Raw genomic sequence first — 21,618 nt, forward strand, 5'->3', positions numbered from 1 at the left:
TGAGACGTTGAATGTTCCCGAAGCTGATTGGCTGTCGCAATGTGATGTGCATAAAAAGTTACAATCCAGGCGAAATGTGTCGGAATTTCATGCAGCATGTTGTCTCACATCGCTCCTTTTATAGTTGTGGAAGCAAATAACAACCACCTGTGGTTTAGCATTTAGGCCTGGTTTAGCTGTAAGCGTGCTCAGGAGCTGTTTTTTAAAGTGTCCACACGAAATGCATCCACAAGTAGTTTAGAAAAAATCTGCCAGCCTTGGCCACTCCACATTTTTGGCCATCCCCAACAAGCGGCAACTTCTACTTTCCAGATAGATTAGCTTAGCTCTGAGTTTAGCATCATCATCCATCACTGTTTTTAGCTTAGCAGCCAACTCTCACATCGCTTTACATGTTTCTGTGCTTTTTCAACAGTAATACAGATTTAAACATGATCTCATTATCCAGTGGACAGGGTAACCCCAAAATACAGGAATTTTAAATTGTGTATTGCTAAACATGAGCAAGTGGCAACCTCGCTAGACAGTGACCTTGAACAAGTAAATACTTCACCATTTTAGCAGCCATGAATCAGTGGAATGGACAACAGCATGTATTACCCATAAAAATGTTTTACAAAAAAGGTGATAGTTTGACATCTGCCAGAGAGAGCTGTACAAAAACTGTTTGTAACTGTGTGATATGAAGAATTGTTGACGTTCCCTAGCCCCCTGATCACCAGATTAATCCGTTTTCAATTTTGTATTGTGTAGCTATCTCAAGAGAAAAGTGTATGCAACTCGACCAAAGACTCTGGATGAGTTAAAACAGGGAATGCAGGAGGAAATTCACAGTATCCCAGCTGAGCTCAATGAGGGGTAATCAATGAGGAACAACAGCAGATTTCAAGAATGCATTAGGACACCATCTATTTTTTGAAATTGAAAGGTTAGTCTTTTATTCTTAAATGCCATGTTTTAAGGTTTCAATTACTATGAGTTAAATCTTTTTCTTCCATCACTCTTGGTTTCATAGTATTGTTCAACCGTTCCCATTTTTTGGGTCACCCTGTGCTTATTTTTGAAGCCATCCTGATGGCTAATTTACAGCTAATTAAAAATACCTGAAATACTGTAGGTAAAGAATGGAGCGAACAAATTATCTTTAACAGAGAGTTCTGCATGGATGCTGTGACTGTGAACTGAAACATAGTCTGTGAACCGTAGCAGTATGCCATAGTTTGAAAATCACTGTCCAAAAACACTTTACTTGTGGACAGATACATGTGTTAACTGAGTTTCAGCTGCTTAGTCCAGTATTGCAACAGTGGTTCAATACTCTTGGAGGGGATTGTATGTTGTTATTGTGTCTGTGCAGATTTGTCAAAACAAAACAGTAATGCATTATTTGATATGTGCATGCCCTCATGCATGCATTACAAACAAACCTATTTAGTGTTCATCAACTCTACATGTAGGACATTACATATTTACCTCCCAGCAATGATCAGAAAGATGTCTTGTCCAGAACAAATATCTTCCAAAATAAAAGCTTCATCACAGGTTGATATATTAATGTGAGTTAAATTGGGTTTGCACACATCTAGCCAGTAAGGTGTGTGCTGTCCAGTGGAGAGTTGAAAAATGTCACTTATAAGTGCTGTCACACACAGACCGAAGATATGGACACCTGTGAAAAATTAGAAAAATTGTATTAATTGTGAATTCCATTATATTTTTCCCGTGTTGAAAATTGTTTGGAAAATGATGTGAGTTCACAATTTAAAATTTTAAAACACATGACATTAAATTGTGCCAACAATAAAATCACAACAAGAATGTTGATATCTACAATCAATTGATAATGTGCAAATATGGTTGCATGAATCTGCATTAAAATCACATGTTTTTCTCAAACAGATTTGCTTCAGTATTCAGACTTTTGGAAACTTTTCATTGTGTTTACTCATTAAGCTCTCTTTTATGTTGCAATGTTGTATATATTTTTATATATATTACAGTGGGGCCCCCAAGTTACGAACTTATTCCGTTCAGCGGCTATGCTCGTTACTCGAATTGCTCGTATGACGGGCATTCCAAACCTATGTTAATTCGTGAATGCATGCAACGCGTGCAAAAAACCTTAGGTTAAAAACATCACGACTTTATACACATATTAAAAATTAGTAACACAATCTACTGTACAGTTAAATTAAATAACATAAATATACAAAGGAAGAATGACATTTACCTTTGGGGCGACGTGACTTGAGCTAGTGGTGGGTGGAGGCGGAGGGGAGCAGAGACCAACCCGCAGATTTTTTTTTTTCTTAAACGAGAACTTTTCTTAAACGAGAACATATCACCGGCGATTTCCTTCTCTTTAATTGTAATAAAAGAAGCCTCTCCATTTTGTTGTTGACCGAGGTCTGTCCCTTGGCAAGGAAAGTCTTGCCCTTAGAAGATTGCCGAGCGGTTACGGCAATACTCACGAGCAAGGTTAACTATGCGTGCGACTCCTTCGTATGTTTTTATTATTTCCTGCTTCGATTTTTATTGTCATCGTCCTCTTACTTCTTCCTTTCCCGTCACTTGCAATTTTAGAAGCCATGTCTAACAGATAAAGTTTGCAAAGTCTTCACAACACACCGAGCAGCTGTGCCATCAAGCTAGATGAAGGCGTTCGGCCAATAGCATATCGGCATTTCTGTGATTGACGTGACGCCGGCCAATAGCATATCGGCATCTCCGTGACTGAGACCGTAACTGAGACCGTGACTGAGACCGTGACTGTAACCTTATAAGACCAATAGCATATCGGCGTTTCTGTGACATGCGAGAAAAGTTGTTTATGTTGATGCAGCAAAGCGAAAATAATAGTGCGGACACACTGACCGGCATGTTGGATGGTTCGTAGGACGAAAGGTTTGTGCGATGCCGCGGTCCACGTCGTAAGATGAAAAATACGGGGGTTCGTAAACCGGGGGCCCACTGTATTTATACATAGTTATTAGTCAATCTTATCTAAGTTTCATCTCAAGTTGGTGAATCAAATCATTACAAATTGGACAGGGTCGACATGGCCTCCACCAAAACTGCCGGTTCCCAAGCCTAGTTAAGACTCAGAAAGTAATGGTAGCACTTTTTTAGTGAATGTTTATCTGTATTCTATGATTCACTGTCATGATTGAACACAGGCATATTCATAGTATACTGCTAAAGAGTTTCCTCACCAATGAAGCGAACAACTCTTCGAATGTAGGAATTGAAATTACATCCTGCAGCACTAATGTTTGCCTCCGTCTGCATCATTGAGGACTTCCTGGATATATAGCAGAATAGAATAGCCTCCCCGATGAGGATCTAAACAAAAAAGAATAACCAGGAATAAAATTGAATGTAATGACATATTGGAAAGCCCAATCATTGCATCCGGATTTAAATGACTACTTGGGATTGCTCATGTCCCAGAAACAAATGTTTCCATGTATAACAAAAGCAGAACAAAACTGTGGAAAATACACTGAAAATTTGGCTGCATTTCATAAGAACGGTACATTAAAGTAATAGTTCAATATAAGTTGTTGAGTTGTTAATGACTTGCTAGGCCGTTAATGCTACGTTCACACAACTGTGGGAGAGCGTTTCCTGCAGTGCTATTACCAATGTGTTCGCGTAGTGTGACAAGAATGCATACAGGGCAGCATGGAGGACGCTTGATGAATAAAATAAATGGAGTCGAGTTTGCCTCGCCTGGAGGCAGGTTACTGGGACTCCCCTCTGGAGTCAGGCATGGAGGTGAGGCACGCCGGCGAGCGCCTGGTGGCTAGGCCTGCACACATGGGCTCATGGCTCAGTATTGTGGGTCCCCCTTCCCATGGGTGCACCACCTGTGAGGGGGGCCATAGGAGTCAGGTGCAGTGTGAGCTGGGCGGAAGCCAAAGGCGCTCAGATTCTCGAGGGCCGGTGTCCTGCATGTTTTCCAGTTTTCTTTCCCCAACACACATGATTTAAACCATTAACTCATCAACAAGCTCATCTGGTGCTTGAAAATAATCCTAATCATTTGCATTAGGTATGTTTGAGAGAGAAAACTGGAAAACATGCCTAACACCATTGCCTACACCTCATCCTAGCTCTTGGGACATGGAATGTCACCTCTCCTGGGCTAGTGCACAAGACTGAGAAGTAAGGATAAGCTTGGGTTCTGGTAACAGTCCTCCCGAGAGGGGTTTGACACGCTTCCACTCTAGAGTTGCCCACGGTGAAAAGTGCAGAGCAGGTGTGGGCATACTTATCACTCTTTAGCTCAGCACCTGTACATTGGGGTTGACCCCAGTGGTCAAGAAGGAGGCCTCCCTTCTCCTTCGGTGTGGGGATGGATGGATTGGGCTTAGGCACCAAGCAACAATTAAGATTACCCACTATTTTTGTAATCTTTGGAGGGTGTGGTGGAGAGCACTCCCTCTGGACACTCCCTCGTTCTGCTGGGGGACTTCAATGCTTATGAGGGCAATGACAGTGAGATCTGGAGCGGTGATGATTTGTAGGAACGGCACCCCTGAGCTGACATTGAGTGGTAATTTGTTAATGGACTTCTGTGCTTGTCACAGACTGTGAATAACAAACACCATGTTCAAACATAGGGGTGTCCATATGTGCACTTGGCACCAAGACACCATAGGCCGCAGTACAATTATTGACTTTGCGGTCATGTCATCGGATTTGCGGCCGTATGTTTTGGACACTCGGGTGAAGAGAGGAATGGAGCTGTCACCTGATTACCAACTGGTGATGTGTTGGCACCGATGTGTAGGTGGGGGGGAGAATGCCAGTCAGACCTGGCAGGCCCAAACCTATCTTGAGGGTCTGCTGGGAACGTGGAGTGGAGCTTTGGCTGACACCAAGGCAAAAACGTGGGTTTGGGAGTTTGGTGAGGCCATGGAAAACGACTTCCGGACGACTTTGACGATATTCCTTTCCACCATCCGACGTCTCAGGATGGTGTACAGTGGTGATGGTGCGCTACTGACCTCAACTTGGGACGTTGTGAGCCGGTGGGTAGAATACTCTGGAGAACTCCTCAAATCCACAGACACGTCTTCTCTTGAGGAAGCAGAGTCAGGATACTCAGAGCTGGGCTCTTCTATCTCTGGGGCTGAAGTCACTGAGGTGGTCAAAGAACTCCCAGGAGTGGATAAGATAAGATAGGATAAGAAGTTCCTTAAGGGTCTGGATGTTGTAAGGCTGTCCTGGTTGACATGCCTCTACAACATCACATGGACATCGGGGACAGTGCCCCTGGAATGGTAGACTTGCTGTAGAGGAGGGTCTGTCAGGAAGTCGAACCTCTGACTCATGAGGAGCAGTCTGGTTTTCAGAATGGAACATTGAACCAGCTCCACACTCTGGGCAGGATCCTCGAAGGTGCATGGGAGTTCGCCCATTCAGTCTACATGTGTTTTGGAGAAGGCGCTTGACATGACCCTCGGGGAGTTCTGTGGGGGGTGCTTCGGGAGTACAAGGTAGCAAACGCGTTAGTATGGGTTGTTCGGTCCCTGTACCATCGATATCCGAGTTTGGTCCGCAATGCCGGCAGTAAGTCAAATCCGTTTCCAATGGGACTTGTCCAGTTGAACTCCTCCAAGGCTGCCCTTTGTCATCGATTCTGTTCATTACTTTTATGGACAGAATCTCTATGTACAGCGCAAGCGTTGAGGGAGATTGCGGATGATGTGGTGCTGTTGGCTTATTCTGGCTGTGACCTCCAACTCTCTTTGAGCAGTTCGCAGTCAAGTGTGAAGTGACTGTGATGAAGATCAGCACCTCCAAATCTGGGACCATTCTCCTCAATCAGAAAAGGGTGAAATGCCCTCTCCGGGTCAGGGATGAGGTCCTGCCCGAACTGGAGGAGTTCAAGTATCTTGAGGTCTTGTTCACAAGTGAGGGTAGGATGGAACGGGAAATTGACAGTTGGATCGGCTGTATCGGTCTGTTGTGGTAAAGATAGAGCTGAGCCTAAAAGCGTAGCTCTCTGCCAGTTGATCTCTGTTCCTGCCCTCACATATGGTCACAACCTGTGGGTCGTGACCAAAAGAACAAGGTCTCGAATACACTTGAATAAGGTTGCTTGGCCTTAATGAGTTTTCTCCACAGACTGTCTGAGCTCTCCCTCAGAGATAGGGTAAGAAGCTCAGTCACCCGAGAATGATTCAGTCTCGAGATGCTGCTCCTCCACATTGAGAGGAGTCAATTTAGGTGGTTCGGGCATCTCACTGGTGAGTTGTTCCGGGTATGTCCCGCCAGGAGGAGGCCCCGGGGATGACTCAGGACACACTGGAGGAACTACGTCTCTTGGCTGGCCTGGTAACATCGAGGGATCTAGAGGATCTCGACGAAGTGGCCGGGGAGAGGGAAGTCTGGACTTTGTTGCTGAGGCTGCTGCCCCCTTGACCCAAACCCAGATAAACGGAAGATAATGGATGGATGGATGGCCAAAGTCTAGATATAATTCAAACTTTTTTTGCCCTTTGCTTTGCTGCAGCTTATCATCTTGGAGGAACATGCGTCACACTATAAAGGCAGAAAAAACTTGGCAGTGTGTGTTCAACTTGGCCAGTTTTGTAAGGCTTGTAGGATGGAATGCTGAGCGTGGAATTTAGAATACTGAACATGTTATCAAATTGTGCAATATTTACTTTTTTAAACAGCTGTTAAACTGTACTAGTAATCAGGCTGTACAGGGTACTTGATTGTGATTTTGAACGTGTTTTTCTGTCAAACGAGTTTTGCTGTAAAGTGGAGTGTTTGAGGGGCATTTTAACTCAAACAAAACATGAGGTGCTTTCGAAGAAACTGAGTAACTCAGCTGCAGTCCCAGGAAAGATGTGGAAGGGCTCAGGGCTGGTCTTATCTTGTCCTACTGAAATACTGGACAATATTTGATTACTAATCAATGTCTCTCCCACCCCAACCCTTGCGCGCAAATAAACATCCAGTTTTTTTTACACTACCACAGTGAAATGGCAGTGAAAAAGGGAGGCAGAACACCAAATGTAGAGAATAGGTAAAGAATAAAAAATAACAATAAAAAAGCTACATGTTGCAGGTTCTGACTAGGTCACGCTTTCCAGATTAATAGATAATCAGTTGATTAGTGCATTGTAGAAATGTTTGAAATATTCATGTATCAAAGTGATGTTGCAGGTAAGTGCTTCCACCCAGTGTCCATTTTACATAACATTTTAATTGAACTTTCTAATAGAAATTAGACAATAAAACAATCATGGTAAACAATAACAAAAATGATTGCTGAATTTAAAATAAATATCTCAATAAAGCTTACTGGTTAATGCAGAAACTAAGTGCATTCTACTTACAGTCGCAGTTGGAATGGCAAATGCTAGGCTGAAGAGCAGAGGCAGAGGACAGACTTCTTTTTGGGGTATGATGTAGGGTAGAGAAAGGCTTTTGTCATTGCAGCTGTACCCAGAATGCACTGGCTGGAATATATCTGTTAGCTCCAGGAAGTAAAGACTGACGACCGCAAGGGAAAGTATAGGTAGCTGCAATGAAGACAAACGCAGAAGGCATAACTAATGAATTAGACATAATGTTTCATTTGCTACCCAAAAACAGACATACTTTGTGATGAATAAGGAGTTAAACAAAAGGCAGACCCAAACAGAGACTGACCACCAAGTATCAAACTAAAGTGTTGGAGAAATTCGTTAAACATTTCTTTAATCATCTCTTAATCAATCATGGTACTTAATCAATGATGTGCCAATCAATAATAACATGTTAATCAATGATATTTTAATCAATACAGAAATCAGTAGTACTCAGTTGCGTAAAACGTGTATTAATCAATCATGTATTGGTCAATTGCGTTGATCAGATGTTCTTGATCTGTTGATATGATTTATTATTTGTGGTTGTTGATTCATATCCTGATTATACATTTCACACCTTTTTGTTCATTAGATGTTATGCTACATGTTCCACACATTTCATGTGTGTGACGAGTCATGCTAGTGATAATGTTTGTTGAAGTCTTTTCAAAGGGCATTCGTCATCAGCGCTCTGACAAACAGCATCCAGGGCCCAGGGCCACCCGAAGACTCCTCCGAAAAGAAGAAGCTGATTGAGGAAGTGCTGTGAACCTGAGCTTTCGATTTACTGGAACATGTTGCTGCATATTGCATTGTGCCACACACACGCTCATTTTTTCACAAATGTGTATTTCAAGACTTTGGGTTCCAGCCACACATATCGCTCCCCCATGCACTTCTACCCTTTAGGGCCAGAACCTTCATGTAACCTAGGGACCTCTAAAATAGTAAAACAAGGGGAACAAGGGAAGGGCTTCAGAGCGTGGCAGTACTGCAGCCCCTGTGGTCCTGTCTCGTTCTCCTCATGCACGAGCAGATACGTGACTTCTCTCTTTCTTTTTGAAACATTGAGTGCGGCACGTGTCTACTCAGTAAACGTAACACAAAGATAGTTTATTAACATAAAGAGCGGACCACATGAGGACAAATGCGAGATAACCAACACCAAACACCAGAGTAGCACTATAGCCAAAAAATATATATATATGAAGAAGAAAAAAAAAAAACTGAAATCACGATGAGAGTCAATGCTCGAAAAAAAAAGAACAACCAAAAATCAACATTGGATATGGCAATGTGAACCACTTGCCGAGGATTGGACACTGCAAGGGGAAACAACACGAAGAGTAGAGTATACAGTGATCCCTTGTTTTTCGCAGTTAATGGGGACCGGAACCCCTCTCCCCCCGCCATAAGCGAAAACCGGGAAGTCTTTGCTCCTCTCCCTTGGCTCTATCAACAGCCTGTGTGTTTTACGATTGAGAAGGAGGGTGTTTTAATCTATTCTTGCCCCAACTGCCGCCTCCTTAGTCCAAGAGGGAAGTTTAATCATAAAACACACAGGTTGTTGACACAGCCAAGGGAGAGGAGAAAAGACCTTCACCGAACCTTTGGATATCTCTTACCCAGAAACGGTATTTCGAGTCTAAACTCTCAATGTTATCATGTTTGATTATATACAGCTTTGACTTTTAATTAGACTTCCGGGCCCCGCTAATACTACTGCGGCTGCAGCGAGACTGCAAAGCATGGAAAGGGTTAACTATTCAGTTATTATATAATTTGATAATTTAAGATTTATGTAAACATGGGTACTGCAGTAGTTCAACGTCAGTGGCAAGTGCATTTTGAGTTACCCTGTCTGTCTAGCATGCAGGAAACTGTCTCCCCACTATATACACAGTACCTCTTTATTTATTTATTTTTTGCCTGCTGCTCATCATCCGGCTCATCATCCGCGATGTACTGAGGGCGCGAAAGGCGAGGCACGAAGTAGCGAGGGATCACTGTATTAGCAATTGCAGAGAATAATCTGACACCATCCCTGTGCTCCCGCTGCTCTTAAATAGGCAGTAAATGACAAAAGTAACTCAGATGTGCAGCCAGTAGCTCTGCCCCAAACCTCCAGAAATAGCAACCCCTCAACCACATGAACGATCCCAAAGGAGAGACAAAGCCCAGACATGACATACTCGATTTTCAGGTGAAATTTCACAATGTACCTAAAATGCAGAACAGCACTGCAGTACTTCGCGACTAACCTATCACTTGCACTGCTTAAAGATACGTGATACGTGACTGGCTCCCGGCAACACTCGGTTCACATTAATCGTGAAAAATGACCATGGTTGTCTTAAAGGATTTCCAGAACTCTGCCAAGAGGCCAGGACCGACAAGGGGCTGCGAAGTCCATAATGACCACAATATTTTCAACTGCCAAACTCCTTTTCTTTTGATTCCATTTTTGCCTTTCTTGGAGCAAAGGTAAGTAATCTTGTATCCATCTTTTCAAGAAAAGACCTGAGAGATACTGGCTGTTGTACTTGCCTCCATCATTTTCTCACATACTGGTCCTTACCCCAGGTGTAAAGCTGGTTTACCTTTAAAGAGAAGAATGTGGTTTTGGTGTAAGTGGCTCCAGGTCATTGTGGTCATCGGATATTTTGGCTATTGGATGGTCATTCAAAATGGCTCTCCTTCGCAGAGCACAGTATGCAGACCATTGTCGTCCAACCTCTGCTGCCGTAGGACAGAACTGAGAACCCTTCTCACTAGACGTACCATCCATTTCCAGAAGCCACCATGTTGTGAACCTGCTGGTGGATTTACGCTCCAACGAATGCCATCCTGTGACAGAACTTCCCGAAGCTTGTCCTGATTCCAGCTGCCACAGTATCATATAGTTCTCTTTTTATCCCAACAAAGTTTGTACCATTATCAAACCGTAGATATATCACTTGTCCTCTCCTGCTAGAAAAACAAAACAAAAAAAAACAAAAAAACAAAAACCACCTTACAGCATTAATGCATGCTTCAGTATCCAACAAAACAGCGACCTCCAGATGGATGGCCCATCTGGCCATACGTAAAGAGAACTTCATACCGCTTACAGGTTCACCTTCAATTTGCCGAAAGGAATCTTTGTTGCTGAAAGGTGGTAGGTCAAAAAGGATTCTGTCTGCTGAAATACTTTTTTGCTCCACTGCTTTGCCATAGTACTGCATTCAGTAATGATTAGGTCTGTTTTTCTATTAGGCCATCCTTTTCTACATAATTCGTGTTGCAATTTTTTTTTTTAATGTAAAAGGAGAGGTGCCAGGAAAATTTGAACCCCCTCCGTTCAAAATGTACAAAAATGTATGCAAATTACATTAGTCAATTATGAAACGGAATAACAAAAGCTATTAATTTCAAGGGAAATAAATACCTGGCACAAACAAAAACGTGTATGAGCTAAATGCATACAGGGCTGCACCATATAACATGATGAAGTTGTTGGATCTACAAACAAACTAATTAAGGCCATATTATCATACAGTAACATTCTTTCAATGAAAGTACAACTTTCAGAGAGTCGTGGGCCAGATTTCACAGAAAACAACATGTGTGTCACCAAATGACTGCTCTTAAACCCCCCCAAACCTTGTCACTACAAAATGTAATATCAACGGCGGCCAGAGGCAGCGCCAAAAAACAAAGATCAAGCCAAAATAACACAAATGAATGAACTGTTAAACTAAATCAGTTCCAAACTGGTGGTTGGGGACCACTGCTGTACCCCACAAGGTCCTTAGTGACTAGCCACTGTGAGGTTGTTGGGCAGACAGACTTCCTTGTTCTTAAAAGACAACCTCCCTCCTGAAGCACGGCTGAACTCTCCACAAATTCCAGGAACCTTAGGTCTGAAGTTTCCTCGGCTGTTTGTGTTGCCTGCTTCCCCACCAGCTTTTGGTGTCGTGGCTGCGTCTGTCAAACATCCTCCCCTCATTCCTGCCTGTGTCGCGTCGCTTGCGCTTTGCACATGATCTCGTCTGGTTGCTATTGTCCAAATTCCGGTGTACTGGCTGCATTACGCACCCGTTGCGTTTTTTTTGGCCTGTTCCTCATCTCTGCTGTCGGCCCCGTGTCTCTTACCTGTCTCCGACTCAGCGGTTGCGTCCACACTGCTCTCGGTCGTACGGAAGGCTTTTTTCTGTGCTCCAGTTGTGGCTGTCGCATTATGCTGGCAGACCCACGGGGTAACCGCTGTTTGTGTTGCCGTGATTCGCCGCACGTTGACACAGCCTCTTTGCCGCAGGTGAGTGTGACCGTGGATGATGTGACCGGTTATTTGGAGTCCAACAAGGCTTCGTCCGTTGCCCCTCCTGTTGAGTTGACAGTCTCCTTGCTGCCCGTTCGCAGACAAAATGTGAAACGCGGCTCTGCCAATCTACCTCCGCCTGCTTCCTCCTCTAAGCGAGGTTACACTGCCGACCAGCAGTGGGCCTCTGGGTTAGAGGCTGAGGTTGCCTTTTTGCGTTCCCAATTAGAAGGGATGTCTGCACTGTTGCAGGAGTGCCTCCAGCTGAGTGACTTTGCTTCCGGTGAACCGTCTTCTTTTCAAGGCGTTGCTGCACCACAACTTTACAAGGATGTTGATGCCATTTTTCTGTTCGCTTCAGAATCATGCTTCCGTAAGCCTGAGTTTGATTCTAGGGACTCCACAGTTGGTTCCCCTCCTTCTGAAAGGGGCACGTCCCTCACCGTATTGGATGATGCGGATTCACTTGTGTCCCTGTTGCCCTCTGCTTTGTGGGAGCTTCAGGTGGACGTTCCTTGGCCCGCATGCCTGTTGTGGAGGAGGATGTTGCTTCCTTGCTCTTGTCACCAAACGAGCTTGCGCAGCGTACGCGGTGTTGTCCTAATGTACAATGTCGCATGGCGGATGACCTCATTACAAGGACCTATAATGCTGGTGTGCGCTTGACTCGCATTGGCAACTCTGTCTCACACCTGCTGTTTGCTGCCCTGGCTGTGACACGGAAAGGATATACTGGGTCGGTTTTGTCGTTTGATGAGGCATGTCTACATGCTTTTACTATTATGACAAGGGACCACGTGCGGGCGATGTCCTACTTGGTGCGTTTGCACCTGCACCGTCTTCTGTGGTTGTCTCAGTCCTCCTTAACAGAGTCCTCCAAGCGTACTGTGCATGACTTTCCTGTAGTCCCTGGGACAGTTTTTGGTTCTGGTGCAGTGGAGACACTGGAACGGTTGCTCAGGGTCCATGAGGCCCGTGTGCCGGCCGTGACAGAGCTTCGCCATTCCTGGTCCTCCTCGGTTTCCCGCCTCTGTGCCTCGTTATTGTGTTTTGTCGCATAGCAAAATGTATGGGGTCGCCAGTTCCCTGCACCACCAGAAGGTATGCTGCTGTGGACACTCACCCTTCAGTGCGCGTGTCTGCTGTGAGTGGTGTTCGTCCCACTGGTGGGTTTCGCACTGGTTTTCGGGTGCCTGACGGTAGGCCTCAGGCGGTTGACCCCCCTCCCCTTCAGGTGTCTCGTCGCTGTCTTCTCACACTGGCCCCGTGGCGCCGGCGTGCTGTTGTGGCCGCAGTCATTCGGCTAGGAGTGGTGCCGTCTTGCTGGGAAGTGATATCCACAGATGGCTATTCGGCAGGTGCTATTCGGCAGCACAGGTCGACTCGGAGGCATTGATCATCAGCGGATACCGCAGAACACATCAATGTCCTGGGACTTCGAGCTGTACATCTGGCGCTTATCCACTTCTTGCCATTCCTTCGGGGTCGGCACGTCCTTGTGCGGTCAAACGATACCTCAAAAGTTTTCCACATTTATCATCAGGAGGGTACCAGTTCCATCAGGCTGCTGTTGGTTGCTCGAGCCCTTCTTCAATGGACTGCTGCCCACCTAGCCAGTCCACGGGCAGTCTACCTTCCAGGTGTCCTAAATCAGGTAGCGGACTCGTCTGATGGGGTTCCAGCGCTAGGGGAGTGGCGTCTGCACCCGGAGATTGTGTTCGCTATATGGGCTCGTTTTGGACAGGTGGAGGTCGACCTCTTTGCCACACAAGAGTCGTCTCACTGTCCCTTTTGGTTCCCTCTGATGGAAGTCAGCAGTCCACTGGCGCAGGATGCCCTGGCACACCCTTGGCCGTTTTGTCTTCTATACGCCCCCCCCCCCCCCCCTTCCCCTGATCTGGATGGTGCTTCGGAGGGTCCTTTAGGAGGTCCACACACTGTTGATGGTGGTCCCCTTTTGGCCGGCATGGACGTGGTTCCCTTTGCTCCACAGCCTGTGTTTTGCCAACCCTTGGTATCTTCCAGCCCGGTCAAATCTGTTATCCCAGCAGGAGGGTCAGGTGTGGAATCCCCACCCTCATCAGGTGTGCTTGGCCTCTGAGGGGCCCGACACATTGCTGAGCTGCTGCTCTGATTCAGTCTGACATTGTCAACGCCAGGGTTCCTTCCATGTGGTTATTGTATGACAATAGGTAGAAGTTGTTTGTGTCGTAGTGCAGGACGCTTGCCACGGACCCAGTGGCTTGTCCTGTTCCTGCTTGGAATTCTGCAGTCTCTCCTGGATAAGGGTCGCTCACGTTGAAGCTTTATGTCGCTGCCATTGCGGCTCACCACACGGCAGATGATAGTAACACGTTAGGGAGCCACCCGCTTGTTTCTTTGTTCATAAAAGGGGCCCGGCGTCTCCGGCCCTACAGTGCGCCACGCATCCCTGCCTGGGACCTGCACGTAGAGCTTGACTCCTTGTGCCGGCCCCCTTTTAAACTCCTGTGTGAGGTGCCTCTCAAATGGGTTTTTCTGAAGGCTGCTTTTTGTTCTTCGTTGTCTTGGCCAAATGAGCATGCCATGTCTGTCAGCCCTTCCTGCATCAAGCAGCACCCTGATGGACTGCCACTGTAGCTGAATGCCGCGTTCATTCCGAAGGTGCGATCCTCTTCCTATGTCAACGAACCTTTGCGCATCGCTCATTTTGTGCCCCCGCCTGGGGACACTAGGACCTCTGCCGACCTCGTGTGCCCTGTGCGGACACTGCGTTTTTATGTGGATGCGACGGCGTAGTTTCGTAAATTGTCTCAGCTTTTTGTTTTGTACGGGGGACCTTCCAAGGGCTCCCCTCTTTCCAAACAACGTTTGTTTCACTGGATCGTTAACGTGATCACGCATGCTTGCGGAACTTTGGAACATCCCTTGACTTCGGGAGTCTGCGTCCATTCTACTAGGAGTGTCGCGAGTTCTTGGTCTGTTCTGAAAAGGGTTCCCTTGGAGGATGTTTGCGCTGCTGCTTGCTAGTTGTCGCCTGGCACTTTTGCCAGGTTCTACTGTGTGGATGATCCTGCCCCTCATCTTCTGTTTGTGGTCCTGGGATTCTCAGGGCGGCTATGTGAGGTTGAGGTGAATGCCTGTGTCTCCTCGTGACCTCGCTGTTATTTGTCTTTCCGTGCTTTTATCACCGCCTCTGGCGGTATGGAGGGGCAAAACAGAACGTCAGTTACGTATGTAACAGTGGTTCAATGAGCCCCTGATGACCGCCAGAGTTACTTATCACTCGGATTCCTTGTTTCTGCGTTGTTTGCACGAGTAGGTTCTGAGAGACAGACTACCGGGTGACGCTGCCTTATATATGTCCCCGATGTCATATTAATGACATTTTTGATGGTATGCATTTTTGTCGTCCGCTTCCGTGAAGGCTTATTCTGTGCTTGTAGCACCACCTCTGGCGGTCATCCGGGGCTCATAGAACCGCCGTTACATACCTAACTGTCGTTTGAATTACATTATTTTTTTTACTCTTTTTACCCTCACAGGGACAATGTATAAGACACACTGGTCCTCACAAGCCCCTATATGTCCACATTTTTCTGTGACGTCAGTTAAATGTCATGTGGCTCCTTGATCTGATCTTGAGATGGTCTCCTTTTAATGTGAAGCACAGTCGGATCTTTGTTCACAACCTTGTAGATCAAGCGTTTTCTTTAAAACACTTTATGACTTGCACTCATTGAGTTGCTTGTACAGTTTTCCTTTTCAATTGTATGATTTAATTCACTAAAAAAAAAAGGTCAATCTTCCCTTTCACTATAGTATAAGTGCCTTCGTTGTCTTTAATTTCTTCATGGAACTCAAATCTGACCATATTAGACATCAGACCATATTAGATATCAATATTGTTATTCTTCTTTCACGAGCATGTGTGAGAACTATAATACGTGTTTTTGAATATAAAGGTCTTTAATATCTCATGTTTTGCTTTCAGTAAATAGGTTTCCTGTACAATGTTAATGTGTCTCTTTTCCTTTTCATTCTTTTTCTTCTTAGCTCTTTTAACTGGATTTCCCAAGCTATTGCATTAAATGAAAATATTTTAACTTGATCTATAACCATAAACCTTCTCAATACTATTTATCATGAAATTCCCATACAGGCTTCCGGCTCATCTCACATGAACAAACGAACTTGTTAGAACACAAAAAATATATAACAACCTCCATGAAGAAAGGCCAACAATACACCTCCCACATTGACCCTTTTTCGGTTTTGAGGGGGACATCCGCCCATTGTGAATCTCTTCATGGTGATTGAAGGATTTTACCTGCGCTGAGTAATAGCATGCCAAAGCGAGTTGCTTATGTTAAAATGAACGCTAGTGTAATGTTCCAATTTCTGTCAATAAGCAAGCTATTTGGCACAAGCGTGGCAATTGGTCACTTCCAGTTGTAAGTTGAAGTATTTATTTGGACACTACTTACAAAAGGAACACGTTTTGTCGATTGATTATGGACTGCAGATCGACGGGTATTCATTTTTATTTCATGCTTTATTAAGTCATCTGGGCAGTACGTTTGACACCCCTGGTTTAAACCTTGAAATGAAACAAATGAAATGCAGACTGATTTATTTAGTTTGAGGCCCGAAAGCCTACCTTACATATTTATCAGTCGAGTTGCGTACACAACCTGCAATAGTCATGCAGTAAGTTTACTGTTCACTCATTATTAGGGTTAGAAGAGAAATGAAACAGACAAACCAATGTAAATTAACATGCAACATTCAACTATTGTTGCTCTTTCACTGGCTCAAAAAAAGCAAAAACACATGATTTAGTAATAAATTAATAAAAGCATCGAAAAAAACTGATGATCCACTTGGGCAAATGAGCCTCAAGAAACGATTCTTGAAAAATAAACTATAATTGGTGGACGCAAAGTCCACTGTGATATGTTCCTATTTCAACAATGCCAGTCTGAATGAATGGATACAAAAATAAATGAAACAATTCCGTTTTGTTGCCTAGCAGCCGGTTAGCGGGGAGGAAATATGACAGATTGAGCAATATAATGTGGACACACAGCAACTGAGATGAAAGAAAAATCAGAAAATTCTCCCATACAAATACAAATAAATGACAGGGTCTGCGATTCCTGACCTGGGAACAGAATAAAATGGAATAGAACAAAATAGAATATAATGCCTTTATTGTCATTGTGCAGGTGTACAACAAAATTGGGGATTTGAAAAGCTAACAGTTGCTACAACTGTGCGTGCCACCAGTTGTTACATTGACTTAAAAAAAAAACATTGAACAACATTCAACTACACTACAACAGAACACATAACAAAACTGAAATTTCCACATCTGTCTTGTTGCCGAACGCATCAATAGATGAACAAAGAGAGATTCAAAGTTTTTCTTATATGTGGCTCATCAATATTTCCAAATAAATTGTATTGTAGAGTTGTAATTGAATTGTTGCACAGGAATGCAAAACATGACTCCTAATATTCAACTGAACAATCATTGAAAATTGATTAGAGCCATGTTACCAAACTTTTGCTTTGTTAACACGTTGAAAAGTTAACGGTATAACACTGCAGAAAATAATTTTATTATGAAGTGAAAATAATTTTCTTTGGTCTCCCTTGCATATTTAATTCTCAGATATGATCTTATTTTGTTTAAAACTAGAAAAAAAAATATATAGTATAATAGAGCAAAATATTAAGGCCCTGTGATTAGCGCCACTCAATCTATTCGTACTCTTAACCCTTTCAGGCTCAAATTAAGTTTTTTTTTCAAACTTCTAAAAAAAAATGCCTCAATCAATATTAATGTGGAATACCAATACCAATACGACTCTGATGTTATTGTTGCAAATTTGTAACGCCTGCCTGGAGAGTGTTAAGTCAAATTGATGTATTTCTTATTCATTCGTCTATATTTGCAAATTGAACATTGATTTGTGTTTTTGTGTTTTTTTTTTTTTTTTTACCAGTCCACTCTATGCAGAAACAAGCACGAGTGCGTGCGATTGTGTAATATAAGGCAATTTAGTGCCTTTTTCAGTCAATTCATTCCTAAGCAGTGAAGATGAAGCTTCACTGACTAAAATGAAGGTTCAAATGCAAATTCACATGCTTCTTACAAAAATTTGGATATAACAATTGAATCGCATGACTGACTGGTTATCTTGCAATTCTGTCTGAATTGCTGTATTTGGCAGCACTGTTTGAATCGCTTTATAGTAAAGACAGACAGACAGACAGACAGACAGACAGACAGGCATAGATAGATAGATAGATAGATAGATAGATAGATAGATAGATAGATAGATAGATAGATAGATAGATAGATAGATAGATAGATAGATAGATAGATAGATAGATAGATAGATAGATAGATAGATAGATAGATAGATAGATAGATAGATAGATAGATAGATAGATAGATAGATAGATAGATAGATAGATAGATAGATAGATAGATAGATAGATAGATAGATAGATAGATAGATAGATAGATAGATAGATAGATAGATAGATAGATAGATAGATAGATAGATAGATAAACTAACCTCTACAAAATAAAAACATGGCAGCAGCGTAACGCTGTTCTTCGTCTCCTTTCCAAATTTCAGGCGTTTTGGGGTAGTCATTCCGAGCTGCTGCTGATCTCTCCCGTTTCGTTGACAAAAGACAAGGCGCTGTTATTGACAATTTTTTTTCTTTCGTTTTCCTGCAAAATATTGTGTCTCGCCTTTCCAGATGACTGTTCTTCGTTTCGGCTTTGATTCTCCTAAATGCTTGTATCCGGCGCTCGACCCGAGTGCGGCATGATCGGTTTGACGTCCATCCAAATTCAAACTATCGATAAGGAGAGCAGTTCCACAAGTACACCGTTTAAATGTGAAATGCCGAATTCGTTACTGTTCCGATTCCGCTCCGCTGTAAAATCGATCAGGGTAGCTCATATCTACGCACACCCACACACCTACACACTCATGCACTCGGGCGTAAACACGAACGCGTACAAGTCTGGTCGTTTTATGTTCAATTGAATGCAATTATACAGGATACAATATTGATTTTGATTTTGCAAAATGAAATATCTAGCTATACATAGATGCGTGTGGGAAATATATATATATATATATATATATATATATATATATATATATATATATATATATATATATATATATATATATATATATATATATATATATATATATATATATATATATTGAAATGTGACGTATGCATGCCAATAGAATGACAACAGAAAGAAATGTTACGTCCGCATGCAGTCCTTTACCTACAGGCAAGGTAGGAACTAATTTATTCTTGTTCAATGGCAAGGACTATTTAATAACTGTGGATTGTTATTTTTGAGAAGTAGATTATCTTCTTGATACAACAAGTGTCACTGTTATCAGAAAACTCAAAGCGCATTTTGCAAAACAAGGTATACCAGATATTGCTGTCCTGTATGTTATTATTAGTGTTTTTTTTTTCCTTTCTTTTTTAGGAGTTTTGGTTGGTGAGCTTTTGTTCATGTTTTTGGTCCCCTCAAGACAGTGTTATGTTCATTTGATTGTGTCCACCTTTGATTGTGAATCTGCTCCCTCTTGTGAACCAATCAGCTCCCTACTCCAATTGTCTCTTGTCCAGGTGTTCCTTATTGCATAATCCCTTTGGCTTGTATTTACTTTCCTGCTCTCTTTCAGTATACATTGTATCATTGTCGTGTTTACCCGCGTGCATGTCTTGTATATTTTTTTGTTGTCCTGTTTTTCCCTGCGTCCTGATTCCGCTTACCTTTTTTTTTCCCTGAGCAGGCTTTGGACCAAGGTGAGCAACTTCAGACATGCACACAGTGAGTCGCCGTGTGCACATCTGATGTCGCCCCTGAAGTAACCTATATCACATGACTCACATTCTGTCATTAATGAGCAAGGAAGGAGGGGGGGGGGGGGGCTCTGAGCATATCCAGGGGCCTAGCTGTGGCCCTGGAATGATGATACAAGGCGGCTTGGAACTCTAAGAAATGAAGGGTAAAGCACGACCTCATGATGTCCAACAACTTTTAAACAAATGTAAAGACCAGCACTGTGCTTCTGGGCACATAGCCTGTCATTTATGAGGGCATAGCCGAGGTGAAAAGCGTCGTCCAGGATCAATACGGGAGAACGATGCATCTATGGTTGCCATGTTTGTAGGAGCCAAGTCACAGCATTTGGAATTAGTATTGGTTTTGATCCCAAAATCCCAAAGTTAATTTAAATTTCAGTTTTTGTAATTTGTTGATTGGTTGTTTTGGCTTACTGCCCAGTGAACATTTATGTTTATACCCCTTTAAGTCTGGGAGAGAGGTCCATGATACTGGCCCTTTAAGAGCCTTGGGGTTTGCGTCACAGGGGCAATTGAGATTGATTGCAGATTAGAGCGCACGGTTTCTTCACCGTAAAGTTTGCCTTTTACTTGAAATACTTTTGTTTGAAGAACTTTAGAACTGCTGTGGAAATAAAGTTATTGTTTTATTGATTCAAAGAGAGACCAGTGGAAATGTTGATATAGCCTACTTATTTTATTTGAATCTGAGCAAGCATACGCGTAAACCAGGCGGCCAGAAGTATGCACAATGTTGCCAAAGAAATCACAACTATTTCTGTTCGTTTTCAACAAGTTTGTTATTATTATTTTTTTATATCTTGAGCAATAAATGTTTTTAGACATGACAGTGTGATGTATAATGCACTTGTCACCATGGCAATAAATGAGCCACAAGTTGTGAAAAAGAAAAAAAATCTCTCACTCACTTTCACCGCTTGTTCTTCTATTTGCATATGCTCCGACAGCCATTCCATTTTATAGGAAGCGCATTTCTTTTTTTACTTTGGCGTGTTGAGCGGATGTGCCGCTGCTCGTTCGTTTCGCGAGGAAAAGGGGTTAGCATTTGACGTCTCTTAACTCCGCACTGTTGTTAGCTAGCTAACCAGCACGGGGTGTATATGCAGGGAACGTTTCTGTCCTTACGTTTGATTGGATGAATAGGATAAGTGAAACATTCATAGGCTGGAAACTTGTCACTCGCTGTCACAATGCAAAATGGTACAGAAAACAATATTATTGGTCTAATTAATCACATAAATATGAGGTCTAATATTAAATATTATTTAATATGTTTATATTGCATTGTGTTTTATGCGCAGCATAGACATTCTAGTGCGCTGAGATCGTGCGAGCAGTGCGCAAATGCGCACACTCGCAGCTTAGAGGGAACACTGCCCACAGGTAAATTCACAGCCTGAAATGGACCCTTTAAATGAATTTATTGACCTGGATTGTCTCGAATGAGTGGAAGAAACACTCACCAAATGTTCCAAGCAGCTTATGACCTTTACAGGGGCCTTGACTGTGGTGCAAGCCCACCTGTCACAATCTTTTCCCACTCCAGTGGCGCAAGCCTGAGACCCGCTCCCCATTCCTTCTACTACAATGCAATCCTGGACGCAGCCCTCTGTGTCCATTATGATGATGCAAGCCCTGGAGCCATCCTCCGTCCCTGCCTCTGAACTTACCTGCACTTGTGCAGTGCTCTCATTAGCCCGTGTCCCTGCGTCCGTGATGCATGATTTTTGCCATGGGACGCATAATTTCAGATCAACATGCGTCCAACAGAGGCAACTTTTTTTTTAGGGGAGTTGCTAAACAATTCTTTCACATGAAACATTGCAGCCTGCAACGGAGGGCTTGTCTTTTGATGTGACTCATACTCTTTGGCTGCTTTATAAATTGCTACTTGGATGCTACTTTCACAGAGCAACGTGTGGGTTAAGAAGGCAAACCAATCAAACGTTTCCTCCGTCCAAGTCAGCTGTCTGGCAGGTTTTCTGCTTTTGAAAAAGAGACTGACAGAGCAAAGGTAGGGGGAAATAGATTCATCGATAT

The 21,618-nt window shown here is 43.3% G+C and overlaps 1 protein-coding gene across 1 annotated transcript in view; it reads right to left on the reverse strand.

Moving 5' to 3' along the window:
- LOC148415229 (phospholipid phosphatase-related protein type 4-like) overlaps nucleotides 1-18,673 on the reverse strand; it is a 60,872-nt gene extending 42,199 nt beyond the window's left edge. Inside the window, exons 1-4 of the mRNA XM_088428714.1 lie at nucleotides 18,243-18,673; nucleotides 7,359-7,544; nucleotides 3,213-3,342; nucleotides 1,474-1,669 (exon numbers count right to left, since the gene is read on the reverse strand). Of these exons, the coding sequence (XP_088284840.1) occupies nucleotides 1,474-1,669; nucleotides 3,213-3,342; nucleotides 7,359-7,544; nucleotides 18,243-18,323 (593 nt within the window). The 5' untranslated portion in view covers nucleotides 18,324-18,673. The remainder of the gene's footprint in view (nucleotides 1-1,473; nucleotides 1,670-3,212; nucleotides 3,343-7,358; nucleotides 7,545-18,242) is intronic.
- Between the last annotated feature and the right edge of the window lie 2,945 nt (nucleotides 18,674-21,618).

The sequence above is a fragment of the Hippichthys cyanospilos genome, chromosome 12, assembly GCF_059441005.1.
Source record: "Hippichthys cyanospilos isolate Australia breed blue-spotted pipefish chromosome 12, RoL_Hcya_1.0, whole genome shotgun sequence".
In the NCBI taxonomy this organism is placed as follows: Eukaryota; Metazoa; Chordata; class Actinopteri; order Syngnathiformes; family Syngnathidae; genus Hippichthys; species Hippichthys cyanospilos.